Genomic DNA, 15,918 nt, shown 5'->3' on the forward strand with positions numbered 1-15,918 from the left:
ATATTGAAGCAACATCTCAAGACATCAGTCAGGAAGTTAAAGCTTGGTCGCAAATGGGTCTTCCAAATGGACAATGACCAAAGTTGTGCATACTTCCAAAGTTGTGGCAAAATTGCTTAAGGACAAAGTCAAGGTATTGGAGTGGCCATCACAAACCCTGACCTCAATCCCATAGAATATTTGTGGGCAGAACTGAAAAAGCGTGTGCGAGCAAGGAGGCCTACAAACATGTCAGTTACACCAGCTCTGTCAGGAGGAATGTGACAAAATTCCCACAAATTATTGTGGGAAGCTTATGGAAGGCTACCAGAAACATTTGACCCAAGTTAAACAATTTAAAGGCAATGCTACCAAATACTAATTGAGTGTATGTAAAATTCTGACCCACTGGGAATGTGATGAAATAAATAAAAGCTGAAATAAATCACTCTCTCTACTATTATTCTGACATTTCACATTCTTAAAATAAAGTGTTGATCCTAACTGACTTAAGACATGGAATTTTTACTAGGATTGAATGTCAGGAATTGTGAAAAACTGAGTTTAAATGTATTTGGCTAAGGTGTATGTAAACTTCTGGCCCCAGATCTGTTTTGCTGTCACACCAACTGTCGCGGCAATTTCCATATAGGAGTTGACAAAACAGCAAAAACAATCAATCTGATCCAGCCTGACATATAAGTACATTCTCAGGCCTCACGGCCAAGCCACAAACACACAAGTGTAGAGAACAGGAGAGAAGTATCAATTGGCAATAACATCTCAAGAGTAAAGCTTCAAAATCAGATTCTTCTTCAACATATACACAGAGTATACCAAACATTAGGAACACCTTCCTAATATTGAGTTGCACCCCCTTTTGCCCTCAGAACAGCCTCAATTCATCAGGGCATGGACTATATAAGGTGTTGAAAGTGTTCCAAAGGGATGCTGGCCCATGTTGACTCCAATGCTTCCCACAGTTGTGTCAAGTTGGCTGGATCTCCTTTGGGTGGTGGATCGTTCTGTTGCGTGTGAAAAACCCAGCAGCGTTGCAGTTCTTGACGCAAACTGGTGAGCCTGGCATGTACTGCCATACCCCGTTCAAAGGCACTTAAATGTTTTGTCTCGCCCATTCACCTTCGGAATGGTATACATTCCATGTCTCAATTGTCTCAAGGCTGAAACATCCTTCTTTAACCATTCTCCTCCCCATCATCTCCTCTAATTGAAGTGGACTTAACAAGTGCCATCAATAAGGGATCATAACTTTCACCTGGATTCACCTGGTCAGTCTGTCATGGAAAGTGTAGTTGTTCTTAATGTTTTGTATACTCAGTGTAAGTTTTAACACAGGTAAGAAAATATACAGTTTTTCAGCAACAAACATCACAAAAGTCTGTTGGAACAAAACCTTAAACCTCCATAATTCTTATTTACATTTGGTGTACATAGGTAACACTGATTGTAACGCGAGGCATTTGTCTTATTGTGGTTTGGTCTTAAAGCCTTTGTTTGTGTTTGAGAAGCATAAGCACTTCTTTACATTCATAGGAACCACAGTGCTGTTGTATTGGGAGACAGTCGATGGCAGACATGCAATTCCAAGAAAACCAAACCCGCATTCCAAAGGGCACCCTATTCCCTATACAGTGTACTACATTTGACCGGGGCCCTAGTCAAAAGTAGTACACTATAAAGGTGCCATTTGGGATGCACAAACAACACAAAAAAATGCCAGACAGGACAGGGTAGGAAAATCAACCCCGTTAAGCAACAGTGGTTGGCTCATGACTGGAAGCGTCTGGAAGGAGAGGAAGATGGTGAAGAGGAGGATGAGGAGTGTGAGTAGAAGGATGAAGGACAGATGGGTCCCAGTAATTGTCTTGTTTGGCAGTCGGAAGGTCCATTGGAGCACCAGGTTAGAGTCAGGACTGTTGCTGTTGCTTAAACAATGCTTGTATTGGTGAAAAGGGGGCACAGTGGTTGGGGGGGTCATTGAGTGAGATTAAGTTTCGTCCTTATTCCCTATATAGTGCAGTACTTTTAACCAGTCCCCATAGAGCTCAAACAAACTATATAGGCATTAACCAAGGCATTGACTGGAAAGTTGACGGACGGATGGGAGGACGGACGGAGCGGTGATCAAAGCCGATCCCCCCCAGATGTCGAAGGTATTCATAGAGGTCAGAGGCTACACTCTCTCCACTCGACTAGGATCATAGGAGTCTGAGGAGAAAAAATGGCATCAATCACAATCCAGTCAGACATTCATGATGATATTCCATATACAGTAACGAGGGAAATCCTTACTGCCAGTCTGTTTGTGCTATCAAGCCAATGCTTGGTCACTCATTATCATGCCACACTGGCAGAGCACAAACAGATCTGGGACCAGGCTAGGGAAATCCATCTTATCTCTAAAACAATGTGTTTCAGTAAGTCCCCGTGTCTCTGTGGATTCCCAGCTCACACAATGGCTTGGCTTGGTCTTCCCTCCCTTCTTCCATCCACACCCGCTAAACCAACCCCATAAAAACCTCTATCGTACAGCTAGGGTAACTGCTAGGTTCTGGAGTGGTTTATTGGCCGGGTTCTCTCACAGTTTTGCTATAAAAACACCTAAATTGTCCATTTGGGTCAAAATGTCACAAAACCAACAAAATCAGAGTTTGCATCCCTCCTTGTTAATCTGACAATGTTCTTGGTGTTTTTTCCAGCAGTATGTACGTAAAATATTTTCTAAATTCCATCCTGATCCTTCATGTTACGGTAGGATGATGGCTCCCTCTTGTGATAAACATGATAAAATGAAGCTTTAAATAAAACAGGAGACAAAGAGTTTTACACAAAGATGAGGTAAAGAACTTAACATACATGTGTATATTGTAGATTTTGTGATTATTTTCCCCCAGTGTATGAAAAGTCCTATATAAATATGTAACAGTTACATGTATTATTGTTAAAGGCGTGTGTGTGTGTGTGTGTGTGTCCATGTTCCTACCTAGGAGCAGCTCGTCCTCCTCTAGGGTTGTAGAGGAGCCACAGGAAGAGACACTGAAGCTCAGGGGAAGGGTGATCTCTCTTTTGGCCACTGTGCCGCTGCGAGGCATGGGGACAGGCTTGGGGAGGAGAGGAGGTTTCACTGGCCTGGACACCGGCTCTGGCCGAACCTCCTGTTGCTGTTCGTCATCTGACTCTTCACTCCTCTCCTCCTCTCTTTTCACCTCTGGCTCTTTCTCTTCCTCCTCCACTTGCCTCTCTGTATTATCCTCCCCCTCTGGTTCTTTCTCCCCCTCCTGCACTTCTCTTTCCTCTTCCTGCTGACTCCCACTTTTCTCCTCCTCCATTCTCACCTTTAGCTCTCTCTCCACCTTGATTGTCAACTCTCGCTCTTTCTCCTCTATTTTCAACTCCTCCTCCTCCAGTTCTTTCTCCTCTCCCGACACTATCCTCTCATCTTCTCTCTTGTCTGCCCTGTCTATCTCGTTCCCCTCCGGCTCTGACTCTATCCTCAACTTTTCCTCTTCCATCTCTTCTCTCTCTCCCTGGCTCATCCCCTTATCTTTCTCCTGCTCAGCCTCTACCTGTACTACTACCACTACCTCTGTATCTGTCTCCTGCTCTGGCTCTCCTGAGTCTAAACTGCTGATAAGTACGCAGGAGACTGAGAACACCTCATCCAAGTGGACCATACTCTCTGTGCAGCCTTGTGACTTCGAGGATGAGAGCCTGGGGGAGGCCCGACCAGTGTGCCCCTTCCTCTCCCCTCCTCCACCCACACTCAGCAAGCTAAGGGCCAGCTCCTCGTCTGGGGTCACAGGCAGAGACAAGGGGAGGCTGCTAGGGGGGAACTCTGGCAGGTCCAGCACCATGGAGGGGTGGCTTAATCTCTCTCTGTCTCCTCCATAATGTTTGTCCTCACATACTGATAAGCTGTCATCCTTACTGGGTCCTCCTCTCGTCTCCTCCTCTTCTTCTATCGTCTCCTCTTCCAAGGTAACCACGGATACCTGTACCTTCATCACTTGCTCGTACTCTCTTCTCACATGCTTTTTATCTCCGTCTTCATCTGGACTTTGCTTCAGTGTTTCTCCTATTAGAGTTTCGTCCTCATTCTCTGGGTTGTCTCTGTGCTCCTCCACTTTCTGTTCGACCCCGCCTAGTGATTCCACAGCATGTGCTCCTTCTGGACTGAGTTCCTGGGCCTCTCTCTCAGTCTCTGTGTTGTCTCTGTGCTCCTGTGTTTCACTTATGACAGTTTCTCCCTCATTCTCTCTGTACTGCCTGTCCTCCTCTCTCACCTTGACAGCCCCCTGTGGTGACACCTCATCCTCTCTCTCCTCTACAACCCCCTGCAGTGACTCCTCCTCCTCTCTCTGCTCCTCCTCTCTCTCCTGGACCATCCCCCGCAGTGAATCCAGGGCTACGTCTATCCCCAATATCCTGGCTGCTCTCTGCTCCATTGTCTCATTCTCAGGGATCCCCTTGGCACACTTCACCTCATATAGATTACTCAGGTCCTCTGTGGGCATGGTGTTTGCTTTCTCCTTGATCAGCAGGGTCTCCAGGTGTATATCTGCCAACGTAGCCTCGTTACGCCAACTCAGAGGATCGGAGCTGACGCTGTATCTGTAGACGTCATCCTCAAATGCAAACGCTGCCTCCCTAGTCAATCTGCCGGTGTGTGGTGTCCCCTGAGACCCTTCACCTCTGGGCGACCTGCTGTTCTCACTCCGGGCCCTGCGGATGTTCAGATTGGGCTCATGCCCCCTAAATCTGGGTGGCACGATGGGCACGTTATCCTTCTTTACCTTCCTCCCTCCCTCCACTACTTTGGCGGAGCCAAGCTCTTCCTTATTAGTGCCATCACTGATGTGCACAACCTCAACCTGGTTGTTCTTGGCAAAAAAGTCTCTGTCTCTGTTCTCCCTTGATAGCTGTACATTCTGGCATAGTTCATTGTGGTCTAATGGTGTGATCAGTGTGAATGGGCGGCCACAATCCTGGCCCTGCTCTATGGTGCCTCCAGGGACAGTGTAGACGGTGAGCCCCACGTCCCTCAATAGAGACTCCTTGGCGACGGGGATGTCCAGCTCCTGCCTGTAGGTCATTCTGGAGTCATAGGTTACCCTGGGGTCACCCTTAGCATTGTGGGAGTTGTAGTCTCGGAAGCCAGTGGACTCTGTTAGGGTGGCAGTGGGAGCCATGTCCTCTCTCTTCAGCCTGAGGATGCTAGTTCTGCTCTGGGGCTGAGGCCTGGAGAAAGCACTCCTCACCTCCCTGTAGTCTGGGTCAATGGTAGAGCCAGGGCCCCAGCTGTCTAGCCTTGGCATGATGGTAGGGATGTTGTTGTTGGGTTTGTTATTCAGGTGCTGGTCTGGAAGGCGAACCGTCTCCCTCTCAGGGTCCAGATGTGGAGGGGCTATGTGCTGATGTTGTTGTTGTTGTTGTGTGTCTTCTCCGCTCAGCTCCATGATGGTCCTGTAGACCTCGTCCAGGTCGTCTATACACTGGTCGACACTGGGTCTCCTGGGCTGGACCTTCATTTTCTTCTGGACCTGGTCTACATCTACGCCTGCAGCCTTGTTGAAACTCTCCAGCTCCTCAATGGCGTCCCACGGCCGCCGGCTCACCGGCTTCAGCAGGAACTGGCCGAATGCCACCTGGCCCTGGATGTTAGCATTGGCACTGACTGGGGGTTTGGTGGTGTTGGAGGTGGTAGTACCAGTCTTCCTGGATGTGGAGGTCTGTTGGTTTCTCCCCTCCCAAGGGACAGGGGGTGGAGGCTGGGGTGGGAGTGACAGGGGTTGGGCCGGGCTGATACTGAGACAGGAGAAGGCGCTGTTGCTGGACAGGTGGAGGTTCTTCTGGCCCTTCATGGGATAGTCCACACCATACGAGCCGGAGCTGCAGTCGGTGCCTGCACCACTGTCCATGGTGGTATCGGAGGCTGGGTGGCCTGTCTCCTGCCCCCCCTGTCCCTGTCCTCCAGGGGGACTCTGAGGCTGACCTGTCCCCCCAGTACCCCCAGGACCCTTCACTGCCACGGGTGAGCTGGTCTGGGTCTCTTGGTTCCTGTACTGGTCCCCGGGCCAGGAGCCGGCGTAGCACAGCTCCTTGTCAGCACTGGCCTGGAGTGACCAGGCATCTACTATCTCCTTCCTCAGAGGACCCTTCCTGGTGCTTCTCATTGAGGTGAAGCTGCTGGTGTGGGAGGGGGGTTTGAGACCCATGTCTGATAACGACTTGCTACAGAGGCTTTGGCTGTTCTCTGATTTGGATTGGACCACAGTGTTTTGGTTGTCTTCTGTGGCGATGACGCTCACGATTGGCAGAATACTTGGCAGACTGGCAGGCATATTCTCGTTATTGTTCTGGTCAGCTGCTGAGACTGAGTCTTTATTGGTTTGTTGCATGTGGATGGGGACAGACACCAGGCAGAATATGGTCTCACTGTGAGCCTTCCTCTTTGAGTTCCTGTTGAGGTTGTCTACTCCTGAGTCTCCTGGAACTATCTTCTTCACCTGTGTGATGGTTGTTTCTGAGAAGCCCTGATCTGAGCTGGAGCTGTGACACACTGGCAGAGCAGGGGCTGGTGGCTGGAAGGCAGAGGGACCACCTTGGTTTGGTTTAGGATTATACCTGTTACAGTTTTGGGAAGTTGCTGCTGGGAAGTTATCTAGTGAGCCAGTCTCTTTGTGCAAATCACAGTGCTGCTGCTGTTGCTGCCACCTGTTATTGTTATTGTCATAGTCGCTAGAAGACCTCAGCGGCATGGGACTGGCCGGGTCTGGCGCGCTGGCAAGTGGCGGTGGGGCCCCCGTGGAAGCGGACGACAAAAAGGCACTGTCATCAGACGAGTGGTCTGACACGGTGACACTGGGAAGCTCGGAGGATGTGGAGTTACGGATGTGGCGGATCTTGTCGGCGTCCGTCATGGAGTTACCTCGGCCACATAGAGACGAGTTTCCTCCCCGGGACACATGTCGGAGGCGTGGGTCGTCGAAGGGGATGTACTGGATGCCAGGACCCAGGACCGGCTGGTGCTGCTGCTTACTGTAGCCAGTGGAGTGCTGCTTCCTGTGGGGTACACTCCTCTCTCTGTGAGGCTCCGGCCCGGACCCTCCTCCACCGGTGTGCCTGCTACCAAACCAGGGGTCTGGGGTCCCACGCATCTGCTGCTTCTGCTGGTACATCTGGTGGTACCTGATAATAACACATTATCATTTATTTAACTTCTAAATTGTACATTGCATTTACATTAATTTGGTCATTTAGCAAATTCGCCTCTATAGCGCTATTCATTACAGAAAATAATGTCAAAGTGCTTCAATAGCAAATAAAAAAAAGCAATATAAAATCATGAGTAGGTAAGCTACATAATTTGTTACCTGTAGTTGACAGGGACCTCTCCATAGCCCCTGTGACCTCCATGGCTTCCTCTCATAGGTCGAGGAGCTCTCTTGGGGGGATACGATGGGGGAGGGATATACCCCGGAGGCTCCGTGCCAGGCCCTCCATCCTGTGTATAATAGTCCAGCCTGGGGTCACCTATACTGGGATGAGGAAGGGGGGTTCTGTCCCTGGCCTGGGGCTGGGGGCTTGATGCTGCTTCTGGCTCTCCTGAGAGCGTTTCGGAGCTCCCCCGGGTCTGCTGATGCACCTCGTAGGACGGAGGTCGCAGGGGACGGCTGTGCCGGACCTTTGGTACTTGAGAAGCCTGACTCACCTGGCTGACCTGGCTAGTCATACTAGTCTGACTGGAGGGTCTGTTGTCATTCTCAGGCCACCTGTCCCTGTCCCCTACCCCGGCCTGGTTGTGGTTATATATGCTGTAAGGGTCGTAATGAAACCCTGGGTGGCCGTTGACCCTCCTGTGCACGTCCTGCCCAGGCACAGACCCAATAGACCCAGACATTTCCACGTACTGCAGGCTGTCCGGCTGCAGCATCCTGGGCAGAGACTGGGACTTCCCTTTGTTCCTGGGACCCATTACAACCATAGCACCATCCGGTGTGCGGAGGTGGCGCTGCTGCAGATACTGCTCCTGAGCCTGAGACCACCTCTCGCCCTCGCTGTCTGAAAGCTGGCAGGAGAAGCTCACCACGGCGGGCCGCCACTCGTCCGTGCCCAGGCTCTGACACTTCCTGTCCACGGCGGTCATCCTCCACTGCTGCAGTGCTGCCTCTCTCTGCCTGGAGCGGGCCTGGACCTGAGCTTGGGACTGGGCTGCCCAGCTCTGCTTCTCACGCTGCTGGCAGTCCTCCGGGGGCTCCTAGACAGAGGACAGAACCACAATGGTCTTTGGCTCGTTCCCAAATGGCAACATATTCCCAATATAGTGGACTACTTTTAAGTGCACCCATAGGCTCTGGTTAAAGGTAGTGTACTATAGAGGACTATTTCATTTTGAATTGTTCAATAAACAAATCATAGAATCAAATCACCTCCTGTCTCTTCTGCTGCTGCACCCCCTCTGTCCTCCTACAGGTACCACCTCCTCGGGGCTCTCTGAAGTCAGCGTAGTCCAGGAGGATGCTGAAGTCCTGGCCCCTCCTCCTCCAGTAGGACAAGTCTCTGGGGCCCCTGTGATGAGAATACACGCCTCTGGGCCCCTCATAGAACCTAGAACACAGAACACACAGTATCAGAACCTAGAACACAGAACAGACATAGTATTAGAACTGAGAACCAGTGGTTTCGCTCATAGACCATAGAACACACACAGGACACATCAGGAATAGTTCTCCAGTAGATGAATGTGATGATGTGTCTGTTGTTGAGCCCCTCTACCACTAGGGGGAGTTAGACCACCACAGACAGGCTAAAGTCAGACTGCTATCAGTCTGCTACTGATAGTGCACTGTATCTGAAGACTTCATAACAGCATATCCGATTTGCAGAACAATGCACTGTGTTTATCATCATCTCTCTCTGCAAGCTCAACATCTCTGTTTCTGGATATTCCTACTGAACATGTTTAACAAACATGCACATGTGTGCACCCTATGGGCTGAGGGAGGCTGATTTTCCATCCATGATCTGATCTGCCCTTTTCATTTAATGTCAGTACAGGCAGACGTGACCATTATGTAAGTTCCACTGCATCCCATAATATAGTATAGCCTAGTTAGCCAATCCTCAGTGGATATTATCTGCACCTCCTCGTGGAAAGATTAGGAATATTCCATATGTACGTTCTAAAACTGAGCTAAAAACACCCCAGCAACAACAATTTCAAAAAGTGGCACATTTGATTATCTTGCATTTTCAAATCAAATGCACTGTTTGGACTTGAGGCAAGGGTAGGGGATATGCAGGTTGTGTTGTGTTGCCTAATATCATCAACGTATCCATGGATTGTATTCAGGGTCAAGCGACTGTTCCATAAGCAAATAGTACATACTTGAGTGGCATCGGGCACTGATATCATAGAATTACATGTCAAAATGAATTAAGCTATAGGATCTCTATGACTGGTGGATGCTATTAACCGTCCTTGCATCTACAGAGCTATAGAATACACAATCCTCCAGGACTGGTACTGCAAACTAGGCTACTCGAGCTGACAAGAAGAAAAGGCAGAGACGAAAGAAAAAGTGCCTCGGTAAAAATCGTACATTTCACTCGGGGACATTCGGGGACATTCCCCGGGAAAGGTTTCCATTGCATAACTCGTGAAACTGAATGAAATAGAGCAGGAGGCATCTCTTCTTCGTATAGCCTACATATTTAAAGGCTGTGCGCATGAGGGAGGTTCTATGTGTGGCGACTAAGAGCGAGGCTATCGATACGCCGGGCAGACATCCCTATCTGTCTGGAGGCGTCCAAAATGGCACCCTATTCCCTATACAGTGCACTACTTTTGAACAGAGCTCTATGGACCCCCTTTACGTCCTGGTGAAAAGTAATGCACTATATAGGGATTTAAGGTGCCATTTGGGATGCTGTTTCTGTCTGTAGAACTGGGCATGCTCAGGCGGTGGTGCTGGGGTCTATCAGCAGTAGCAGCAGCTCTAGTCTGTTTACAACACAACTGTCCCATGTGGCAGATTAAGACTCCAGAACACATTACCCCAACTCCCTGTCTACTGGCTTTATAGAGAAGAGGAGGGAGGGAGGAGCATTACCCCAACTCCCTGTCTACTGGCTTTATAGAGAAGAGGAGGGAGGGAGGAGCATTACCCCAACTCCCTGTCTACTGGCTTTATAGAGAAGAGGAGGGAGGGAGGAGCATTACCCCAACTCCCTGTCTACTGGCTTTATAGAGAAGAGGAGGGGGAGGGAGGAGCATTACTCCAACTCCCTGTCTACTGACTTTATAGAGAAGAGGAGGGGGAGGGAGGAGCATTACTCCAACTCCCTGTCTACTGGCTTTATAGAAAAGAGGAGGGAGGGAGGAGCATTACTCCAACTCCCTGTCTACTGGCTTTATAGAGAAGAGGAGGGGGAGGGAGGAGCATTACCCCAACTCCCTGTCTACTGGCTTTATAGAGAAGAGGAGGGGGAGGGAGGAGCATTACCCAAACTCCCTGTCTACTGGCTTTATAGAGAAGAGGAGGGGGAGGGAGGAGCATTACCCCAACTCCCTGTCTACTGGCTTTATAGAGAAGAGGAGGGGGAGGGAGGAGCATTACTCCAACTCCCTGTCTACTGGCTTTATAGAGAAGAGGAGGGAGGGAGGGAGGGAGGAGCATTACCACAACTCCCTGTCTACTGGCTTTATAGAGAAGAGGAGGGAGGGAGGGAGGGAGGGAGGGAGGAGCATTACCCCAACTCCATGTCTACTGGCTTTATAGAGAAGAGGAGGGAGGGAGGGAGGGAGGGAGGGAGGGAGGGGCATTACTCCAACTCCCTGTCTACTGGCTTTATAGAGAAGAGGAGGGAGGGAGGGAGGAGCATTACCCAAACTCCCTGTCTACTGGCTTTATAGAGAAGAGGAGGGAGGAGCATTACCCCAACTCCCTGTCTACTGGCTTTATAGAGAAGAGGAGGGGGATGGAGGAGCATTACCCCAACTCCCTGTCTACTGGCTTTATAGAGAAGAGGAGGGAGTTAGGGGAGGAGAAAAGCATTACCCAAACTACCTGTTTACTGGCTTTATAAAGGGAGGTAGATAGGTAGGTAGGTAGGTAGGTAGGTAGGTAGGTAGGTAGGTAGGGAGGTAGGTAGGTAGGTAGGTAGGTAGGGAGTTGGGGGGGAGGACATTACCCCAACTCCCTGTCTATTAGAAGGAGAGGAAGAGGGAGAGTGGGAGGGAGGGAGAGTGGGGAAAGCGTAGTAAAGAGAGAAAGGGAGCAACCTCCCAATGCAGAACTTCTTGACTGACAGAGTCCACCTTTGCATGAATCTATTTGTGCCAAACAAGCTCTGTGCAGCAGACTCACCCGCTATCTGTCGTGAGAGAATCGCCCATGGAGTGCGCGTCACCTTGGTTACCGCTGTCCGCTTCCCTCCTCTGTGGTTGGCTATTTCTGTCCCTCCCACCTTTGGTTGGGGCCGGTGGCTGGGGCCACCTGCTGGTGCTGGTGCTGTTGCTATACACATAGACCCCTGGCCCAGACTGTATCTCATACCCGTTCACTGTTCCATGACCACCACCGGACCGGGTCTCTAAGATCTCCTGGCGGCAGGAGGACGGGTCGCCGTAACGCTTGTTATCGTAAGAGGACGGGGGTGTGGGGGAGGCAGCAGGAGTAGAGGTAGAGGTTTTTTGGGGCAGTTTGTATCCATGCGAGATGAGCAGGTCATCCACGCTGTACATGGTCACATTTGTTTTGCTGGTGTTGTTTTTGGGATGAGGTTGTAGGGGACTGGTAGAGGGGGGCGTCACCCAGACCTGGTTCCTAGAGGCAGCGACAGGAGCCCAAGCACAGCTGCGCAGCTGATGAGGCCATCACTGGGAAAACAGGAGAGAAAGAGAGAGGGGGGAGAGTTAGAAAGAGTGAAAGGGAATGTGCCATTAAAATCATTATCCCTCTGTCTCCGTGTCCTTCTCTTCAGAGAACTGACTGGACGGAGGCGAGGAGAGAAGAGAGGGGAGAGAACGAACCAACCACTCTGTCTGCCTCCGTCTCCTCTCCCCGTCCCTCCTCTCCTCTCTGCCCGACAACAGGACTCCCGTCACCTTTCCCCATTATTTTTCTGTCCTCTCTTCTACCCATCCTTCTTTTCCTCTCTTTCCCTTCTCTCCTTTCCTCTCTGCCCTACAACAGGACTCTCTCCATCTCAGTCCGAGACAGAGCTCCGATACTAAGCCCACCACATGCAGACAGTGGGAGAGGAAAATCGACAACACTAGTCAGAGCAACCCAAAATATAATTATCACTACTAATGATAATAGTAATAACGTTGCTAGTGATAAATATAATGTATTAACTATGTAATAATAACTGAAGTAATAAGGACAGTGTTCCCTTTAGACCTGAGGCAGCGGTTGGTTGGCTAGCCCATGTTTGGTAAATCAACGGTGGGGATTGGGTAAGTAGTCAGTGTTGCAGTGGCTCTTGACGTAACAGTCTTAGCGGAGCTCCCCTCATCTTGCGTGCTTCAGCTTGCTTGCACCACCAGGACTGCGTGTGTGTCTGTGTGTGTGTCTCGGCCTCTATCCACATCCAAATCCTAATCTGGGGCGTAGCTTTAATAATTACCCACCCAGCCAGTCATGCAGCTCCAGAAAGCCTTGAGGGTATTCCTGAAATCCTGGGCATATGCCTGAAAGCCTGGGTAATATGAGTGGATTACGCTCTGACTGTATTGTACTGATCTCTGTAAGTGATGTTTACAACAGCGTACTACTGGACAGATATTAATGACAGTCTTTGTGTCACTCTATCCCAAACAAGAGTTAGCCTAGTTTATACCAACACATTCTGGGATTAGCCCCATAAGTACAGATAGGAGGAAGAGCCTGTAGTTGTGTACTACTGTAAAGTAAGTTAAAACATGTTTATAAAGTATTCCTACATTACAACATACTACTGTAGCCTAGCCTTACTGCATACTGTAGGCTTGGCCTACAGTATGCAGCTTTTGCAATGTCTTGAAGACCAGGCTCCGCATTCACAAAGTGTCTAGGTGTGCTGATCAAGGATCAGTTTTGCCTTTAGTTTTAGATCATAATTATAAGGACGGGGGTAGAGGTCGACCGATTATGGTTTTTGAACGCCGATACCGATTATTGGAGGACCAAAAAAAGCCGGTACCGATTAATCGGCTGATTAATTAATTACAACAATACTGAATGAACACTTATTTTAACTTAATATAATACATTAATAAAATCAATTTAGCCTCAAATAAATAATGAAACATGTTGAATTTGGTTTAAATAATGCAAAAACAAAGTGTTGGAGAAGAAATTAAAAGTGCAATATGTGCCATGTAAAAAAGCTAACGTTTAAAAGTTCCTTGCTCAGAACATATGAAAGCTGGTGGTTCCTTTTAACATGAGTCTTCAATATTCCCAGGTAAGAAAGTTTAGGTTGTTGTTATTATAGGAGTTATAGGACTATTTCTCTCTATACCATTTGTATTTCATATACCTTTGACTATTGGATGTTCTTATAGGCACTTTAGTATTGCCAGTGTAACAGTATAGCTTCCGTCCCTCTCCTCGCCTGGGCTCGAACCAAGAACACATCAACAACAGCCATAGCGTTTGAATAGCGTTTGATAGCGTTTGAAACACTATTAGCGCTAACTAGCTAGCCATTTCTCATCGGTTACACCAGCCTAATCTCGGGAGTTGATAGGCTTGAAGTCATAAACAGCGCAATGCTTGAAGCACAACGAAGAGCTGCTGGCAAAACGCACGAAAGTGCTGTTTGAATGAATGCTTACAAGCCTGCTTCTGCCTACCACCGCTCAGTCAGACTTCTCTATCAAATCATAGACTTAGTTATAACATAATAACACACACGGAAACTATTATCTCGAAAACAAGACGTTTATTCTTTCAGTGAAATACGGAACCGTTCCGTATTTTATCTAACGGGTGGCATCCATTAGTCTAAATATTCCTGTTACATTGCACAACCTTCAATGTTATGTCACAATTACGTAAAATTCTGGCAAATTAGGCGGCCCAAACTGTTGCATATACACTGACTCTGCATGCAATGAACGCAAGAGAAGTGACACAATTTCACCTGGTTAATATTGCCTCCTAACCTGGATTTCTTTTAGCAAATATGCAGGTTTAAAAATATATACTTCTGTGTATTGATTTTAAGAAAGGCATTGATGTTTATGGTTAGGTACACATTGGAGTAACGATACGCACCGCATCGATTATACGCAACGCATCAACCATGTGTAGTTAACTAGTGATTATGATTGATTGTTTTTTTATAAGATAAGTTTAATGCTAGCTAGCAATTTACCTTGGCTTACTGCATTCGCGTAACAGGCAGGCTCCTCGTGGAGTGCAATGTAATCAGGTGGTTAGAGCGTTGGACTAGTTAACTGTAAGGTTGCAAGATTGAATCCCCCGAGCTGACAAGGTAAAAATCTGTTTTTCTGCCCCTGAACGAGGCAGTTAACCCCCCGTTCCTAGGCCGTCATTGAAAATAAGAATGTGTTCTTAATTGACTTGCCTAGTAAAAATAAAGATTAAATAAAGGTGTAAAATTATTATTTTATTTTTTTAATCGGCCAAATCGGTGTCCAAAAATACTGATTTCCGATTGTTTGAAAACTTAATCGGCCATTCCGATTAATCGGTCAACCTCTAGATGGGGGACCTGATCCTAAATCAGAACTCATACTTTGAAACACTTGATAGCCCCTGATTGGCAACATTGTGTAGCTGTGTTGACCCGTCTTCCACCTGAGCATTAGAGTCTGTAGTGATACTAGCTAGGTTATTACGTGTCTCTCTACTCTAGGTGTGTGAAATGCTGCTCTCTCTCTTTGTATGATCAGCCCTCTAATGCGATTATCTTTCTCATTTAAAACTTTAAACCTGTTAGTATTAGCGGATTGACTCTTGGCTCTGGTTCAGTGATACTTTCTCATGTTTAAATGTTGAGTATTTTACACGGACAGGCACATTTCTGTAAGTGAGTATGGTATTTTCCAACATTGCACAAACTAAATACTGGATTTGATTACTGAAGAATTAACTCACTGTCAAATTCAGCTTAAACTGCAAACTTGTTTTCACAATCTTAAATCCAAAAGGATGCAAAGTCTCTATTAGCTAGGCCTAAACAACAAATGTATCCAAGCCTTGCCAGATATGACACTATGTGCAAACCACATTTGAATTGCAAACCACATTCCATCTGTACGAATGCTATATTCTAACTGCTAGGCCTAAAACGTGAGTGGGTTCAATAGTTCAACCAGCCTAGCCCTAGAGTTGTCTGTAACTTCCTCCATTTATTGCAGGAAACAAGTGAAGTGAGAAACCACCCTGGCCATTAGCAAAGAGACTTTGTCCTAAACGGCACCCTATTCATAGTGCAGTACTTTTTTACCAGATCTCTATGGTCAAGGAGATCATTATGTAGGAAACGGTGTGCGATTTGGGAAAGCGATCAGATACCTCTTGATCAAATCAGTGTTACACACCCTTTACTCCCTTCCTGCACATTAACAACCCCTTCAGCCTCTGGTTTATCAGCTGTTTACTTCAGACACACACAGAAACAGACTTTGTGTAATTCGGCAATGTCATAATATGATCAAAACTGAGTATGATCCATAACATATGCTGCCTGCTGCCCTATCTAAGACCTATTTAAAGTCCTAAACCCACAATTGTAATTCCTGTCAGTCACTTAGCATCTCCAAATGGGGCTTATCTTCACCATCATAAGTCAACATCGAGATCAGGATTTCCTCTCCGTTCGTGACACTCCTCCCCTCATGTCCCATGTCGAGCTCAGTTTAAATACCAGGGCAATTACACAGGAAAGTCAGCCTGAGCA

The 15,918-nt window shown here is 47.9% G+C and overlaps 1 protein-coding gene across 1 annotated transcript in view; it reads right to left on the minus strand.

The window, feature by feature from the left end:
• Window positions 1-459: 459 nt before the first annotated feature.
• Window positions 460-15,918, minus strand: part of LOC110490025 — a 41,663-nt gene continuing 26,204 nt past the window's right edge. Inside the window, exons 2-6 of the mRNA XM_021563112.2 lie at window positions 11,370-11,881; window positions 8,430-8,607; window positions 7,374-8,257; window positions 2,984-7,188; window positions 460-2,208 (exon numbers count right to left, since the gene is read on the minus strand). Of these exons, the coding sequence (XP_021418787.2) occupies window positions 2,174-2,208; window positions 2,984-7,188; window positions 7,374-8,257; window positions 8,430-8,607; window positions 11,370-11,746 (5,679 nt within the window). The 5' untranslated portion in view covers window positions 11,747-11,881 and the 3' untranslated portion in view covers window positions 460-2,173. The remainder of the gene's footprint in view (window positions 2,209-2,983; window positions 7,189-7,373; window positions 8,258-8,429; window positions 8,608-11,369; window positions 11,882-15,918) is intronic.

Source organism: Oncorhynchus mykiss, chromosome 15 (assembly GCF_013265735.2).
Source record: "Oncorhynchus mykiss isolate Arlee chromosome 15, USDA_OmykA_1.1, whole genome shotgun sequence".
NCBI lineage: Eukaryota > Metazoa > Chordata > Actinopteri > Salmoniformes > Salmonidae > Oncorhynchus > Oncorhynchus mykiss.